At 51.9% G+C, this 16,583-nt stretch overlaps 1 protein-coding gene and 1 pseudogene across 13 annotated transcripts in view; one reads left to right on the forward strand and one right to left on the reverse strand.

Annotated features, from left to right (window-relative positions):
- MAPT (microtubule associated protein tau) overlaps positions 1-16,583 on the forward strand; it is an 86,854-nt gene that overhangs the window by 58,096 nt on the left and 12,175 nt on the right. For 5 of the 13 annotated variants that reach the window (XM_039846813.1, XM_039846815.1, XM_039846809.1 and 2 more), the window contains 5 exons: positions 813-1,703; positions 4,343-4,398; positions 6,927-7,124; positions 8,179-8,311; positions 10,411-10,676. In XM_039846813.1, the coding sequence (XP_039702747.1) occupies positions 813-1,703; positions 4,343-4,398; positions 6,927-7,124; positions 8,179-8,311; positions 10,411-10,676 (1,544 nt within the window). The remainder of the gene's footprint in view (positions 1-812; positions 1,704-4,342; positions 4,399-6,926; positions 7,125-8,178; positions 8,312-10,410; positions 10,677-16,583) is intronic. The other 8 variants (XM_039846817.1, XM_039846819.1, XM_039846818.1 and 5 more) reach the window with 4 other exon arrangements.
- LOC120589296 (uncharacterized) lies at positions 13,556-13,674 on the reverse strand (annotated as a pseudogene).

Raw genomic sequence — 16,583 nt, forward strand, 5'->3', positions numbered from 1 at the left:
CATGACCGGGATAAGTCCGAACCGTGGTTTTGTTTATAGGAACCTTACAGCAGGTCTCTCAGTGAGGACAGGAGCCCCAGTGATGATCAGTGTTGCATTTTCCACATCTGTCAGCACAGGCTTGAAGTAGGATGGCTTCGTGGAACCCTGCTCGTCTCATGTGGCCAAGTAGGGGAACAGAACGAGAGGGAGAGGAAAGGGGATCCTCACTGCAGCCAGGCCAGGTCCCATCTAGAAGCCAGAATATTCTGGATGCTCAGTGTCCCTAGAGAGTTCTATAGCCTAATGGGGAGTGAGCACAAGGCAGCCCCTCAGTGGGGCCAGCAGCCCTAGATAGGCTGACATGCTCCGAGCCCGATCAGGCCCGCGGAGGAGAGGGGCTCATCCAGGGTCACAGAGTGAGCTGGTGGCAGGTAGACCAAGAGAGCTTTCGTTCCAAGCCAGTGAAAGCGAGGGTGAGCCCAGAGCGTGCTCCTTTTCTTTGTCAGGTGGGCTCACGATGCCGTTTATTTCTTATTATTTCTTATTTCAAGAGTATTTTCCTTCTCTTAAACAATCAATGTGCCCTTGCTAACCTTTTGTCACCGCTGCCTCTTCAAACCCAGAGGAGTTGAGAGTTCCTGGCCAGCGGAGGAAGGTGCCTGAGAGGCCCCTGGCCTATGGGCTTAGCTCTCAGGTCCAGCCTGGACAGGGCAGAGAAGCTTCTGGGGCCTCCATGTCGCCTGTGGGGGAGAAACAGCCAGAAGCTCCCGTCCTGGCGATCTCTTGCCATTCCCAGTATCATCCCATCTACCAACCACCTCCTTTAACAGGAGGCGCTCAGGAGCCCCACCAGGAATGGGGACCAAAACAAGAAGACCGGGCTGAGGAGGATCTGGCTTTTCCAAAGCCCACCTACCCTGGATATCTGCAGATGGAGCCTGGAAGTGTCAAGATCGTCCAGGAAAGCATCGTCAGAGAGCCAGGGCACGCTGGAGATGAAGCCGCGGACCCGAGGACCCTGGGTCTCACCTACCAGCCTGTGTCCCACATGCCTGGGGCTCCCATCCTGCCTGAAGACCCCAAAGAAGCCATGTACCAGCCTTCAGGGGCAGAACCTGAGGTCGCAGAGCAAAGCCGCCATGGCCTGCGTTTGCTGGAACACCAGCTTTTGGGAGACCTACGCCTGGAGGGGCCACTTCCGAAGAGAGAACAGGGCAAAGAGAGGCTGCGGGGCGAGGAGGTCGATGAGGACCGTGACATCGATGAGTCCTCACCCCAGGAATCCCCTCCCTCCCAGATTTCCCCAGGTCTGCAGAGCTCCCCAACCCAAGGGGGGCCATCCCCACAGACAGTTTCCAGAGAAGCCACTGGCACCCCCGGTTTCCCAGCCGAGGGTGCCATCCCCCTCCCTGTCGATCTCCTCCCCAAAGTTTCCATAGAGCCCGATGGGCCCAGTGCACAGCCCACGGCAGACGGGCACGATGGGCCCCCCGAGTTCACGTTCCACGTGGAAATCAGAGCCAGTGTGCAGAAGGAACAGGGGTGTTCAGAGGTGGATTGGGAAGGCACTGCACTTTCGGGGGGCCCCAGAGAGAAGCAAGCTCCCCAGGACCCCTCCGAGGGAGAGGCCACAAAGAAGACTGACCTTCCAGAACCATCTGGAAAGCAGCCTGCAGCTGGTCTGCCAGGAAAGCCTGTCAGCCGGGTCCCTCAACTGAAAGGTCTGTGTCCAGAGCTGCTTCACGCCTTCCTGGTAACTCCGTGGGCCACCCAGGCTGCAGGCCCTGCCACTGAGCTTCCGGCTCCCTCTTGACTCCTGCTGCTTCCAAGGTTCCTAGGGACAGCCACTGAACTGACCGCCTGGGCCCTGCTGCTCACCCCCTGTGGCCTCTCCTGCCCCTCAGGCTCTTGGCCGCACGTGCTCTCCTCACGCTTTGCCCGCCATTCTGCATGTCACCAACACCCTCACCCAGTGCTTTCTGCCCTGTTCACCTCTCCGGCCACTTGATTTATCTGCAATGGTCCATCAGCCCACAGGAGGATGGCGGGTCACCCTCCAGAGAGGAGAACAGCTGCTCTCACTCCTGCGGGCTTATTATGTGCCTTAAATTCGTTGTCTAGAACCCTCCCAATGGGGCGTCGTTAACCCCGCCTTGCAGATGAGGAAACTGAGGCCCAGAGAGGTAAAGTAACTCGCTGAAGGTCATCAAGTCATAAGGGAATGAGCTGGGTTCTAAATCCAGGTAGGGCTACTCTGAAAGGATGCTCTTCCCTATATACCACGGTACCTTCCAGAAGATTCTGAACGGTGTGCTCCTCTCCCAGAGATGCAGGGGACGCAAGCCTATCTTCTGCTGCTCTTGTCAGTGGACAACACCTCACAGGCAGTAGGTGACACACACACACAAGCATGTGGAGGTGGCCAAGAGCCCATGGCGAGCCTTTGGCCCAGCAACCCCCACCTCCACCTGCCTTACCTCGTGGCAGGACAGACAAGGAGCAGAACAAAACCTCCCTGTCTCTTGTGCTGAGATCTCAGGGTCTCAGCCCAGCCCCTTCTTAAGCTCCGGGAAGCACGACCACAGCAGCCCTTTGGGGCCTGGAGAGGTGGAAGGGGAGGTTCTCAAGTGTCAAGGTCTCTGTGTCCTGTTAGGCAGAGGACAGTTTATATCTCAGAGGGAGCCTCATGACCACAAGTCAGGCATATTTATATACTTAGGACCCTTAGCATTTCAGAATTATTTCAGAGCTCAGAAATTGATGCTACTTAAGCTGTCATTTGCAAGCGTCTGTTAAATTTTGATTAGAGCCCCCTTGTCAAGAAAACTTTGAAATGTAAATAAAGGAAACTGTATTTAAAATTTAAGAAAAAATATCCTATATCCTTTTTTAAAGTATCCTAAGTTCCAAAATAGTAGGGGACAAATAACTGGCTTGACATTACAGCACTGTTTCCTGAAATGGTGTTTTACAGAAATCTTGTCCCCTGGATGTTGATAGATGTGTCCAAGGGGAAAAAAAGACTTCTATGGTCCAGTAAGTTTGGAAAAAATGGGCTAAACAAAGTTAAATAGGGTTTGCTGCTGCAGGACTTATCAGAGCCTTTAATATTCTAATACACATTGTGACCCTCTGAGAAGGATCCATAGTATGAATTTCCCAGAATTATTTAATCCCACCTGCTAACATCTGAAAGAGGGCCTGCTCAGTAGTACCCCAGTCTGGGAAATGCTGATCCAGCAGATGGTTTGGTTGTGACTTGGATGATAATGGTTTATTTGAGCAAAAGATTTGAATCAGGTCCACCTGGGGCTCTCCTTAAAATGCAGATTCCTGGCCCCTCTTTAGTCTTACAGAGTCTCAGGATGGGCTCAGGGAACTGTATTTTAACAACCTCTCCTGGCGATTCTGCCACACAGTAATGTTTGGAAACCTCTGGGCTAGATCATCAGTGCTGGTCACTCTAGAAGTATGGTCTCTAGTCGCCAGTGAGAAGCTATAAGAGGCCCTGTTGTCCTTGGGGCAGGAGGAATATGATACTGACTCCGAAGACAAATCTATAATCAATCTTCAACAATGAATGTTAATCGAAGGAAAGGGTGAGTTAGAGGTGATGCTAGTAGACAAGTGGATTGGTTTCACCAGGGGGTGTGGCTTTCTAAACAAAAGCCGTCAAATGGTTTGGTCCTGAAATCCAGAAGTTACCTGCAGGGCATTTGTTGGTAACTCAGTTTGCAGCTAATTTGGGGAAGGCAAGGATTAGCCACTTGGGAGGGTCTGTACGAGTGAGAAGACCCTCCAGGGCTGGGTCGGGTGGGATGGGTTCCTTGGAGAACCTCTGGGGCTGGTGCCCCATTAGTGAGGGTTGAGCTTTGGGAAGACGGCCAACTCACTCACCCTGACCCTTGGGTGACAGCTCGAGAAAGGGCTGCTGCAGGGGGCCAGAGCCTGGCTGAGATGCCCCATCTGTGGCCCTTTTAAATGTCCCTCCTTGGAGAGAGGTTGGCCCATGCTGGGGCAGGCTGACCCTGGCAGAGACGGGGAGGAACCCTGTGAGAGCCACTGTCTGCCTCCCCTGACCACCCTGTGCCAAAATGCGCCCAGAACAGTTCCCTCTGCATGACCTCACCCTCGGCCAGCCTGCTGCCCCCTCATCAGGGTGCTCCGAGCAATGACCCCAGTGTGCTGTGTTGATACTAACAATGTGAGACCCGACAGATTCAAGGGGCAAGAAAACCAACAGCTTTCCGCCGAGCCCGGTCGAACCAAACACGTTGCACCCATCCTGAGAAATCACTGAGCTTTTCCCATGACCTGTGCAAGTGGGTGTGACGTACATTCTCATTTTATATTTTAACAGCTCGCATGGTCAGTAAAGGCAAAGATGGGACTGGAAACGATGACAAGAAAACCAAGGTAAGCTGACGAAACCGTGACACTGTCTGCCGCCGTCCAGTTTGTCGGGAAGCCATGCTTTATATCTGAATTAATTGTTAGATACAACATGCTTGTCACTGAAGTACAACTGTCATTCAGAGCGCTTTGTGTTATTACGTAAACTTTTTAAATTCCGGTATTTATCCACGTTGGTACTTATGCCAGGGAAGGGCCGTCCGCAAGTTAACGAATCAATGCTCCTAACTGCAGTCGCATTAGCGTAGTTTAAATGAGACATGCGCGGTAAACGAAGGTCTGTTTGAATTTTCTGCAATAAAGTTTGAATTTTGCACATCGTACACCTTACACAGGTCTAGGCTCAGCAAATAAGTACATCTACACACACATATACACATATTGAAGAGATATGGAAAATATCATTTACTTAGGGGGCTGAGGGAACGTTAAGCAAGGAAGTGCTCGCCGACCTAAGGTGGAGGGTTCTGGAAAAGCCCACGAAGAGAGGACCTGTGAGGCGGGCTGTGATGGGAATATGAAGGGGCGCTGGTGAGGGGTGGGGAAAGGCATCCCAGTAGGCATCCCAGCATAAGCCAAGACCCGGGAGCCTGCAGTGACACAGCGTCTTTTAAGAACTCTGAGCAGATTGGCTTGGCCACTGCGGAGCTCCAGGGTGGGGGAGGGGTGTGACTTAGGAGAGAAACCTGACACCTTAAATGCTAAGTGGACGAAAGTGGACGAAAGTGGACGAAAGTGGCCACGGCACCCTAGACGCCATCTTGAAATCTTGCAAGGTGGCTATTTGACGTATGCTTAAGTCAGTCCTCAGAAACCAACCCAGGGAACAGTAACTGAAGCAGCTGCTCCCCACCAAAACTGCACCCCAAAACATGCCCGTCTTCTCAGTGCTTCCTGTCAGCTGTAGTTTACTCTTCTCAATGACTTTGCCTCTTAGAAAACATGCCTGTAACCGTACAGTACTGTTTTCCCAGGAGAATCTCACTCTGGCCTTAGGTGAAGACCTATTTTTCATAAAGGTACCTAAAATTACCTTATAAATTCTGCCTGAAAGGTCTGGGTCTTAATCAGCCCTGGAGCCCTAATGGAGCCCCAGGTGCAGGCTGTAGCTCCAGCAGTTTCGTAGTGTGTTGGGGGCCACTCCCGGAAGTGCCTGTCCTTGAGGAAGTCAGGTTCGCCATCACAAGACCCCAGTGAGGCAGCTGAGGGTGCTATAGGGACTTGGGGGCTCTGCCCTGGGTGCTTGAAGCAGTAACAAATAGCAGCTTGCCAGTCATGGTGCACATTAGGGGAATTCCGGCCTCAAGCATGCACACATTCATTTGTTCATTCATTCACACACATGAGTACAGCGTCCCTGCCCTGGAGTTGCTCACAGCCTCATAGCGAGTGGTCAGATCTCTCGGGAACTTTGGCCAGGTAGGGGGTGCTGCCTTGTGTGCCTGAGGAAGGAGAGGTCGTCAGTACCCACTCCCAGCTTTTCTTCCTCGTTACCAACCCCAGGGCCTCAGCCTTCGTCCCTCCCCTCACACCCCTGCTCCATCCCTTGGGCCCTCCTCACCAAGGCCGAACATCTCTAGACTTGGCCTCTTGGTTTTATTCCTGAAGGTGTGGCCCCGCCCACCTCACCCCCCAATACACCCTCTTCTACCAGGGCCACACATCCTGGTCAAAGTCCCCCAGAGGCAGTTAGGACAAACCACAGGTGCCAGCCATCATCCATCAAGTGCAGGTGCCTCTGTGAGGTCGTCCAGCTCTCAGACACCTATCCCATTGGCCACCTGTCCCACCCAAGCTATTTCTTTAGTCGGAACATGTTCCAGAGTAAACATTGGCCAGGTTAAGATTCACCAGATCTTGTTTAGTTTTATTTGAGACTTTAATCAGAAAGTGTGTGTGTGTGTGTAACCTAAGCGGTGTCAGGCAGAATCTTTAAGACTTAGAACAGGCACAATCCTGATTTTAGCTAGTATGATTATGTCAGTATGGTGGGAGAGGGCCAAGGGTTGGTGGGCCAGCCTGAGCACCTCACCTGGAATCCAGCAGCAAGTGGGCGCTTCTGGCCCATGACGCACAGGAGATGTTTCACTGAGAAGCATCCTAGAATCATATACTTTGGCAATCCCCATCAACTTCTGGGGCATGAAACACCTGTAAGTCAGTGGTCTCCAAAGTGGGGGGGCGCATGAGAAAATTCAATGGGCTAGAGAAAGAACGTTCTAGAACTTCCGTCCATTTTTATCTTTCTTTTAAAAGTTATGTCACATGTACGTTTTCTAATGTACATCATATATTGGCATCATAGTCTACGTGTTAACTGATAAATAACCACGAGTACATGAGGGCGTCTGGCCCCTTTTCATTCTTACTGATGAGAAGGAACGGTAAGGGTACATGATCCAAACCGTCTGGAGTTCACTGCTGTAAACCATTACCTGCCTTATTTATTTTTAGTTACTGTCCTTTTTCAGTTTGTTTTCCTCCCCCATGTGCTGACTTTTATTTTGATTTTATTTATGTTTATGTTTAAGACATCCACACCTTCCTCTGCTAAAACCCTGAAAAATAGGCCTTGCCTTAGCCCCAAACGCCCCACTCCTGGTAGCTCAGACCCTTTGATCAAACCCTCCAGCCCTGCCGTGTGCCCAGAGCCATCTTCCTCTCCTAAACACGTCTCTTCTGTCACACCCCGAACTGGCAGTTCTGGAGCAAAGGAGATGAAAGTCAAGGTAAGGAAACCACCTTTGAAAAGAATCAGGCTGCTCTAATGTGGTTTTCAAATGTATGTATTTTTAGCTGCAAAGACTCTTCTTCAGATAAGCTCTTACCTAGAAGCACCACATAGAACAGTTACAATTCTGGTTGAAACAGGGATGGGGGCTCAGGGCCATCTTTCTAAGTTCCCCTTGATCCCTCATGGCAGCAGCCCCTAAGGCACCTGATGCAACCCGGTGTGAAAATCACCACTTTAACTGGGCTCCTCTGTTTGTGACTTTGGTAAGGAGAGCTTCTAGCTTGTCCTCACTTGGGTGGGGCAGCATCACTGTGCACTAGTGGTTCTCCCTCCAGAACCATCTTGAGGTCCTTGGTTAATGTCAGTTTCCTTCTTGAGTTTTTGTTATCGACTGGGTAACCAAACCCAGCAACCGCCCCCGGTCAGCTGGCCATGCTTATGTACTTGCTCTCAACCTTTCGGCCGGCTTGCTCCTTGATGCTGCACTTCACCCGCCAAGGGCTCTTAGCACACCTAAGGATTCCTGAAACCAAAGGGTTGCTGGGGAGAGAACAAAAGACTATGACCCAGTTCTGTTAGCACCGTCAGTCAGGTTCAACAGCATCTTCAAGGGGCTCTGGGGAAACCAACCAGCATCAGTCAAATAAATCCCTAAGGAGAGCCAGAAAATGGGTGTCCGCGTAGGAATGATCTTCTAATGTCCTTCCTAGTGGTCGACCCTGTGTGGATAATGAACCTGATCAGCGCTATAAGCTCTATTGCTTTTTTTATAAAATACATTAGTTAGCACAACTCATGCTGACAACTCACGTAAACAATTCCTGTAGGAGGAAATGATAGGGCGCTTGGCATTTGGGTGGGGATGTGGATTTGTGTGCCCAGCAGACCCTTGTGATTGTAGAAGACATTTATTGCATCTAGCAGGCAAAGGGTCACCTCAGTCTTAGCTTCGCTTTGAGTCAAAGTGGTTGAGTAGGGCTGGCATCGACCCCCGGTGACAGTGACTTTCCCAATCATAAAAACCACCTCTACCATGCTTTGGTTTACAGGGGGCGGACACTAAAACCGGAACAAAGATTGCCACACCCCGGGGAGCGGCCCCTCCTGGCCAGAAAGGCCCGGCCAATGCTACCAGGATTCCAGCGAAAACCACACCGTCACCAAAGACCCCGCCAGGCACAGGTAAGAAGAATGTTCTCTGGAATCCAGTCCTCATCTCTCAAGATCCTGGACAATTAATAACCTCTGGTAGTTAGTTAATCGATGCCTGTAGTTCACCAGTCATCAGAATAGTCATTTTATTTTTAATCTTTTTGATTAAAAATTTACTGAGGTAGATATTAAATCCCCACTTTTTATCGATGAGGAAATCGAGGCTCTGAAAGTTTGCATGACTAAGTCTAACCAGTTTCTTTTATGCATGAGAAAGATGCAGCCACACGCTAAACGGTGGCAGGAAAGAGGCCTCTCTGAGCTTCTCTGACCCCAAGTTCACCTCCTGGGAGGCATTCTTCAGCCCCCAACTAAGACTCGTGGGTGGTGTGCTCTCCTTGGAGACAAAGCAGCAGCCCGGATAGGTTACTACGGGTGACTCCACACAGGATGCGACCTCTGCATAGTTGACTAGCTGAGGATGACAGAGACACTCTGACAACCTGACAACCTGAGGGTCTTAGCTGAACTGTTGTAAGCTGCATCTATTCTCCTGGGCTCCTAGGAGTAAAAACCTGTCGGTTTTGAGTACCAGGCAAAGCTGCAGTAGCGTGATCTTGCTTCTGGTGGTGTTATTAAGAGTAGTCATCTTATATATGATTTTGGGGATTGAGGACAGCCAGGCTGAGCTCCCGTCTGCCACTATGATGTGTTCCAGACAAACGGGTCTAGGTTCTGCACAACTCAGGGGGCCTCTGGCTTGCGTTGGATCTGGGGTGGTGCTGGGGGACGATGGAGCGCGTGTGGGTTGTGTGAAAGCCTAGGCTGGTTCAGTGGTGTCTCAGCTGCCTGTTGGCCCCAAGTGGCAGCTCAGAGCCCTTTGCCTGCTGCACGTGTTTACCATGGTGTTTAGCCCGAGTTTGCCACAGGGTGGTGCCTGCAAGGACAGCAGCTCATGAAGGCCTGTTGGTTTGTTTTTCATGTAGTGTTTTTTCTCATGTACATAATACATATGATATGGGGTAATTAAAGAATGGCGATTGGATTTTTATATATGATTTTGATCCTGCTTTTTTTCACTTGACATTATACCGAGTGAAAAAAAGGGAGTAACTCACACGACTAACTGGAGCCATAACTGAAAACCAGAACGTGCATTCCTGCTTTGCCTCTCACCTGCTCACCTCAGTGGCAAGCTGCAGGTGGACAGATGCCCCCATGGGCCCCCTTGACCTTGTTTCCTGAAAGACAAGGGCCCTGTTCCCTGAGCCCCCTCCCTGCCTCGCCGGCCTCTGCCACATGGCCCAGCTGGGCATGGCTGAGTGCCCACGGCATGGAGAAAAACTCATTAGGGCCCCATTTAAGCTTGATTATAATGAGGCTTTCTGTGGATTTTTCTTTTTAAGCTACCAAGCAAGAGCAGAGAAAAACACCCCCTGCAGGGGCAAAATCTAAGAGAGGTAATTCTCAGGGGGGCACCCCCGTCATGTGTGTGGCTGTTCGTTGGCATAGTTTTTAGAGCTGGAGGACTGCTTCTGAGACGCTGAGCCTGAATCCAACAGGCAGAATTCCTGCTCCTCTGCTTGTGTGTGGTCTGTGCGGGTGTGTCTGCCTCATGGATCTTCCTGGGTCCTGTCCTCGCATCGCCCTTATTCAGGGAAAAGTCCACCTGGAACAGCACTAGAACCTTACAGAGGGCACACACTTCCCCACCTGGCCTTCGTACTGCCAGCGTTAGAACTGTTTCCTTTTTCGACTTAAGGACCCTGAGCTCAGAGAGAGGAAGTGACTTGTCTGAGTCCACACAGCTGGTTGGAGCCCATCTCTGGACCCAAGGGCCATGGGCAGAGGTGGTCCCCTCTCTGGGAAGGGACACTGGGTGGTCCTTGGTGACCACACAGCTGCTTTCCTGGGAAATGGGGTGTCTCTATCCCCAAGCGACAAGATGTTAGGAGGAGACATTTCTCTAGTATGGGCTCAAGGGCAGCTTCCCGCTGCTCTGGCTGAGCTTCCCGTCTGTTCCCACCTGTCTAATCCAGGCATGGGTCTGAGAATGGACCCTCAGGACAGGGCCTCGGCTAACTCCCACCTACATGGAGTCCTGGCCTGACTCCCTCCTTCCTTTCCAGGTGAATCTGGAAAATCTGGAGATCGCAGTGGCTACAGCAGCCCCGGCTCCCCGGGCACCCCGGGCAGCCGCTCCCGTACCCCATCCCTGCCAACCCCGCCCACCCGGGAGCCCAAGAAGGTGGCAGTGGTCCGCACCCCACCCAAGTCACCATCTTCAGCCAAGAGCCGCCTGCAGACCGCCCCAGTGCCCATGCCAGACCTGAAGAACATCAGATCCAAAGTTGGCTCCACTGAAAATCTGAAGCACCAGCCAGGAGGCGGGAAGGTATGGCATACAGAGCTGTCTGTGCGTGCGCCGCCCTAGCATGCCAGGAGGAGGCGTGTGGGACCCCCACAGCCAGGGCAGAGGCTGGTGCGTGACTCAGGTCCCCCCCCCCGACATAGCACCCCAGTCCCGCCCAGACCTCTTCAAGGAAAGACAACTGTGTTATGGTTCTTTATTGGCGTCACCAAGGAGCGGTGAATGCCCTGCTCAGGGGAGGGAAAGTACCTGTTCTTTCCGTCCCTGTTTCAGCCACTGATGATCAGTGTCAGAGGTTACGAGGTTGTACCTCTGTGACCTGGGGGCGCCCACGGGGGTCCCTGGCCTGCCTCATGTTTAGGACATGACACACCACCTATAGGCAGGTGTCTCTGGTGTTCTTCGGACATTCGTTGAGGTTAGGTTTCTCTCTAACCTCCAGTTCTGGGGGAGTTGGGGGTTCCATTTTGAACAGCGGCAGGCGAGCGCTCATGAAATGTTCAGGTCTCCTAAAGGTCAGGGGACATAGGCTTCCGAGGGCCTGACCTGGGGACTGGCCTGGACCCCTTCCCCCTCCTCTCGTCCCTGTCCCCCCGTCGTATGTACAAGACGTCACAGACTGGGCGGCTTGCACAACAGGAATCTATTTCCTCACGGTTCTGGAGGCCAGAAGCTAAGATCAAGGTGTCCAAGAGTCGGTTTCTTCTGAGGCCTCTTTCCTTGGCTCGTATGTGGCCGCCTTTTCCTCGTGTCCTCCCACGTTTTCTTCTCCGGGTGTCTCTATGTCCCAATCACCCCTTCTTATAAGGACACCAGTCAGATTGGGTTGGGGCCACCCGAATGAGCTCACGTTAAGGGAATGACCTCTTAAAGACCGTGGTCACAGTCCCATCCCCAGGGCCTGGGAGTTAGGACTTCAGCATAAAAATTCTGGGGGACACGGCTGAGCCCATCACAGCGCCAGAGAGGGGAACGAGGAAGGGAGAGGAGCAGGCAGGTGAAGCGCCGAGGGCCGAAACTCCGCCCGGGGACACACGTGTGATGGGCCTTCCGGGCTGAGCCGTTTGGGGCGGGCAATGAGCCTCCTGGTGGGCTGGGGGAGGTTACAGAACCCTGAGCCAATGTTCCCCTTCCAGTGGGGACAACTCGACTGCCCCCCCAAACCCCGCAGGCACCCTCCGCACGGTTGATTTTGTTTATCGCTCTTGGCCGAGGCCTGGGTCTCTTTGGAGGGAGGGCGTCCAGAGGGCCCTGGGTGCGCGTGGGTGCCTTGCATCCAGAAACCCTGCGCTCTGCTCCACAGAGCTGCCCGCGGGCCTTTCCCATCCTTGGTCCCGCCCAGTGGGCCGGGCCTCGCGCCTCTAGGGGCGGAGTGCGCGGTCCTAGCGCCGCCGGTCTTTGGACCACGGGGAGACCTGGCCGGTGGGTACTCTCCTGCAGTGCCCGCCTGCTCTCCTCTCGGTAAAGGTGCCTGTCTCCTGCCAGAGGGGCTCTGAGGCAGCTGTGTGCGGCGTTGGTTTGAGGTTCACTCTTCTGTGAAGCTTTGAGGGCAGAGGGACCCCCAGGGAGCCAGCTTCCAAGTCGATGGGATGTTTCCCACGGGTGTTGGCACCCCTCCTTCGGTGCTGCGCGTGTCCCTCGTGTGCCCTGTTTCCATAGCACGGCATGACCGTTTGCCCCCATGTTTGAAAAATGAAAAACAAAACCCCACAAGGCCAGTTCTGCACCATTGAGAAGATCGTGCAGCCGTGACCAGCATAGCCACCATGATTCATTAAAGGGAAACTGTAGCCATCAGCATCTCCCAGCCTGTGGGGCCCTGTCACACACCGGCAAACACCCAGCGAGTGTTCTCCCGCCAGCTTGGAGTTCATCTGAGGCTGGCTTGGAAGGTCTGGGCAACGTCTGGCCCAGCCCTCGATCTGCTGAGAGCGGTGGTGACAGGGCTGGGGGCCGGGTAGCGGGGGTACTTTCCACCGAAGGCCCCTTTCAGGGCCGGAACTCACCCCTCGCACCCAGGGCCGCCCCACCCCAAGCTGTGCGGGGAGAAGAGTCTGGGGGCCGAGGGCCAGTGACTTGATGCTGAGAAAAGGAAGAAGGGCAGGTGCCCCTTCCGCCCGGGGTTACCACCTAACGGTGCTGGGTCCAGACACGTGTCCTCATTTACTGAAGGGTTCAGGGAGAAAGGGTGGCTTTTCTTGAGACTTACTGCCGGAGGACATGCGGAGGGAGGGTGATTAGTCTCTCCTTAAGTTCCGTGGAAAACCTAGAAAGTTGTCTGCACCAGAGGAAACCTCAGCCATAACGGCAAAGATCAACACGTCGATCACCAGGAAAACTGAAAATGAAAGGAAAAAAGAAGGTACGTGGGACCCACGGAGAAGGTCTTGAGAATGATCTGTCAAAGTGTCTTGTGCCCCCTCCACTCAGACTGGACTGATGACAGTTCAGCAAGGTGACGTTGTGATCTCTGGGTCCCCGTGGCCTCACGCAGTGCCCATGTACTGCAAGTGCTCAGTCGGTGTGTCCTCGGCCACCGGGACAGCGGTGAAGAATGAAGAATGTAGACAGTATGAAGAATGACTCGACGCCCTGAATAGATGACCACATTGAAGAAAGAGCAGGAGGGGGTCCTGCTTGTTAACCTGCAGACCAAACACCACAGCAGGCCAGTATAAATCACTGGTTGGAAAAAAAAAAGTGAAACATCTATTTTCTGCTTTATGCTTTTTCTCTGATTTCATGATTAGCCACAGTGAGTGTGTATGGCTCGAAGAGTCTGAAACGAAATTGTTTTTTTTTTTATTTTTAATTTTTTAGGTGAGGCAACCCTTAGTTGACCTCACAGATTGCAAGGACCTTGTCAGCTTACAATCCCTTATTTAAAAAAACTTTTTTTTTTACACCTACAGCACTTGGTCTTCCTAGGTGGTCTCCCATCCAAGTACTAACCAGGCCCGACCCTGCTTAGCTTCTGAGATCAGCCGGGATCGGGCTTGTTCAGGGTGTCATGGCCGTAGACTGAGATTGTTTTTAAAGGAAAGTGCGGGGATGTACTCGGTGATCCAGAGAACTAACTAGTAGAGCCGATCAGAGGTGGGGAGCGAAGGGGAGGAAGGCGACCAGTGAACACTGACCAGTGGACCCGCTCCCGAGAGCCCCGGAGATGAGCTTCTCATTCCCGGCTGCAAAGGAGTCACCTGGGGGTGCAGTGGGATTCTTTAAAAAATCCTAGTGCCAGAGCCTCCACCAGGCCCATTAGAACTTCAAGGGGGCCTCGCCAGTATTCTCAAATGTGCAATCCAGGCTGAGACCCACTGACCCCAAAAATAGGAGACACCCTTGTTTGAGACCATCTTCGGCCTTTGAAAGGATGATCCCCTGCATAGAGTGCTGGTTACGTGCTTGGAAGAAGACAGTGGGAAACTGCACCCTGGAGATTTTCAGAGCAAAAGCAACATAAAACTGGAACCGGGGGAGCCAGTGGGGCGTGGGTTTAGGCCAGAGCTTTGTTCATTTACACGAGAGCTAAGGAGAATGAACAACTGGTAGCTGGATGTGCTGTGAACTAGCTGGGTGTTTGCCCTGACAGGTCAGAACATTGTCCTCTAGCAAGGATGAAGTAAAAAGGAGGTAGCAGAGGAGGACACCGCAAGCAGAGAGCCTCAGGCTCAATTTTTAGTGCTCATGGGGGGTGAGGTTGGGAGTGGTCAGAAAAAACTGGGGGTCCCTGTAGCTGCCAAGGGTGAGAAGGGATGCACAGGGTCATCGCCAGAAAGAGCACAGGGGACCAAGCGTGGGGGTGGTCAGGTCAGCTCTGAGAAGATGAAACTAAAGTCACTTTCTTTGGAGATGTCCTTGCCAGTAACTGGGATGCAAAGACCCCAGGCGGGACAGGACCTGGGAGCCCCCGGAAGAACAGAAACGTTCCAGAACTGTTGGGCTTTGGAAGCCTTGGGCTGCAGTACTGCTAATGGCCACAAGATGGCGATAGAACACTAGCATCTGTCTCCATTAAGGAGAACTGAAGTATTTTTAAATTCGTTGTTTATTGACAAAGTCCCAGTTCTCATTTTTAAAAGGACACATGAAGAACATTTATGTGGAGTAAATAAAGTGAATTTGTACCTGGGGTAGTTTGCTTGTCCTGGACTCAGGTGAACCTGGGCTGAGATGTCAGGGTCTGAGGTGAGTGGAGGGCAGAGCCGGGCTGGGCCCCCCACTCTGGGACAGCCCTGTAACTTTGAGACCCTCTGGGCATCTCTCCCTAGACACAGCATAATTGTTTCCGAAAAATCTTGTGTAAATCAAATCGTTGTAAAGAAGCTGGGTGCAGCCACTGTTTAAAGGAAGCGTGTAAATAATTGTACCCACAACTCCCTTGTTACTTGATCTCTCCTGTGTCAAGTTTACTTAACAGGACCTAGATAATTTTTCCTGTGTCAGTTCTCAGGCTGACCATCTTGGACTTTTCCACCAGAGCACCCCAGCTCCCAGTACTCAGCACTGGGCATCTTGGCCCTGGCTAGGTGAAGCCAGGCCCGGCAAGCACCAGGCGGTGCTGGAGACAGACCCCCCAGGATGGCCCACGAACACTGGGCCAGCCTCAGAGCTTCTGGGGAGAGGTCTGAGCCCACACAGAACCAGATCAAGGCCTACTGAGAGTTTGAGACTGCTTTGGGTCCTCCAAGAAATGATTAAACCAAAGTGGACCCACCCCACCCCACCCCAGCCTCTCTGCCAGGGCCAAACCCTGACCACAGGAATTTCTCCCCTGAGTAGGAGTCCCCAGATCAAAATCTGTAGCTTCCAAAACATTCTTCTCTCCTATGATGGGTATTTTCATGTCCAGAGCCGAGTCTCGATATTATACATGTTAGTCATGAGAAATTAAGTTTCAGGGTTCTGATTTCATAATGCCAACCATGATGCTTTTTTCTCCTTTCTGTAAATCTAATATTCTGTGAAGGGTGTTGGCTTAATTTGACTGCTAACAGTAATTCAGTTCTGCTTTGTAAATATCCTTGTGTCTACTGCCAAATTCCACAGTAGCTTGTTGCCTTTTTTGTGGGATTGGAACAAGAAAAAGCCACATGGAAAAAAACATTTTTATGTATGTTGCAGATCTTGTTATTGCATAATGTCTCTTGAGCCATTAGATGAATTTCTTGTATGGATTGGTACAGAAAACAGATTATCTTTCTTAAAAAACTGGTAAGTTTTCCTTGTCACATAAGGAAAGTTATGTAACTCATTGTGCTTCCCTTTTTGCCTTGGCTTCCAGGAAGCTCAGGGTTAAATGTAATGATTAGTCTTGTAATTGTCAGTGCTGATGACCTCCCATTCTTTTACCATCACCCTTTAAATTTCCTTGTTTTATTAGTGTGTGTGTGTGTGTGTGTGTGTGTGTGTGCGCGCGCGCGCGCGCGTGTGTATTTTAATTCTAAACCACCTTTCGTGAAAGCAGTCGAGTTGACTTCTGGGACTCATCCAGTGGAAAGTTATGAACAAAAAATGATCACCAAAGAAGGAATTCATGTGAGACTCCTTAAAATCTGAGGGTGGCACAAATTGATTCAAAGCCATTATGAGGAAGGTGACAGCAGCTCCTTTGGAAGCAGTGTGAGAAAGCCCATTCGTCTACCTGTTCCCAGCTCAGGCCTAAGCTGAGGCCCTGTTGTGGTATCTCTTTGCTGGCAGGAAAGAACTTCAGTGTTCTCCAAGTGTTGTTTTTATTTGGTTTATGGGACAGTAGCTTTGAGGACAACTCAGGCAAAACTTCGTTGTCACATACGTAGCCTGTGGCCGCAGAAACACTCATATCTAGATTCCTGTGTGGGTTCTGCCGCTGAGTCACTGAACCTCTCTGGGCTTCCAGTAGACTGCTCATCAGCAAGCTGAAGGGATGGCGGGTGAGGCAGGTGACGTGGA

Source organism: Pteropus medius, unplaced genomic scaffold, assembly GCF_902729225.1.
Source record: "Pteropus medius unplaced genomic scaffold, Ma_sr-lr_union100, whole genome shotgun sequence".
In the NCBI taxonomy this organism is placed as follows: domain Eukaryota; kingdom Metazoa; phylum Chordata; class Mammalia; order Chiroptera; family Pteropodidae; genus Pteropus; species Pteropus medius.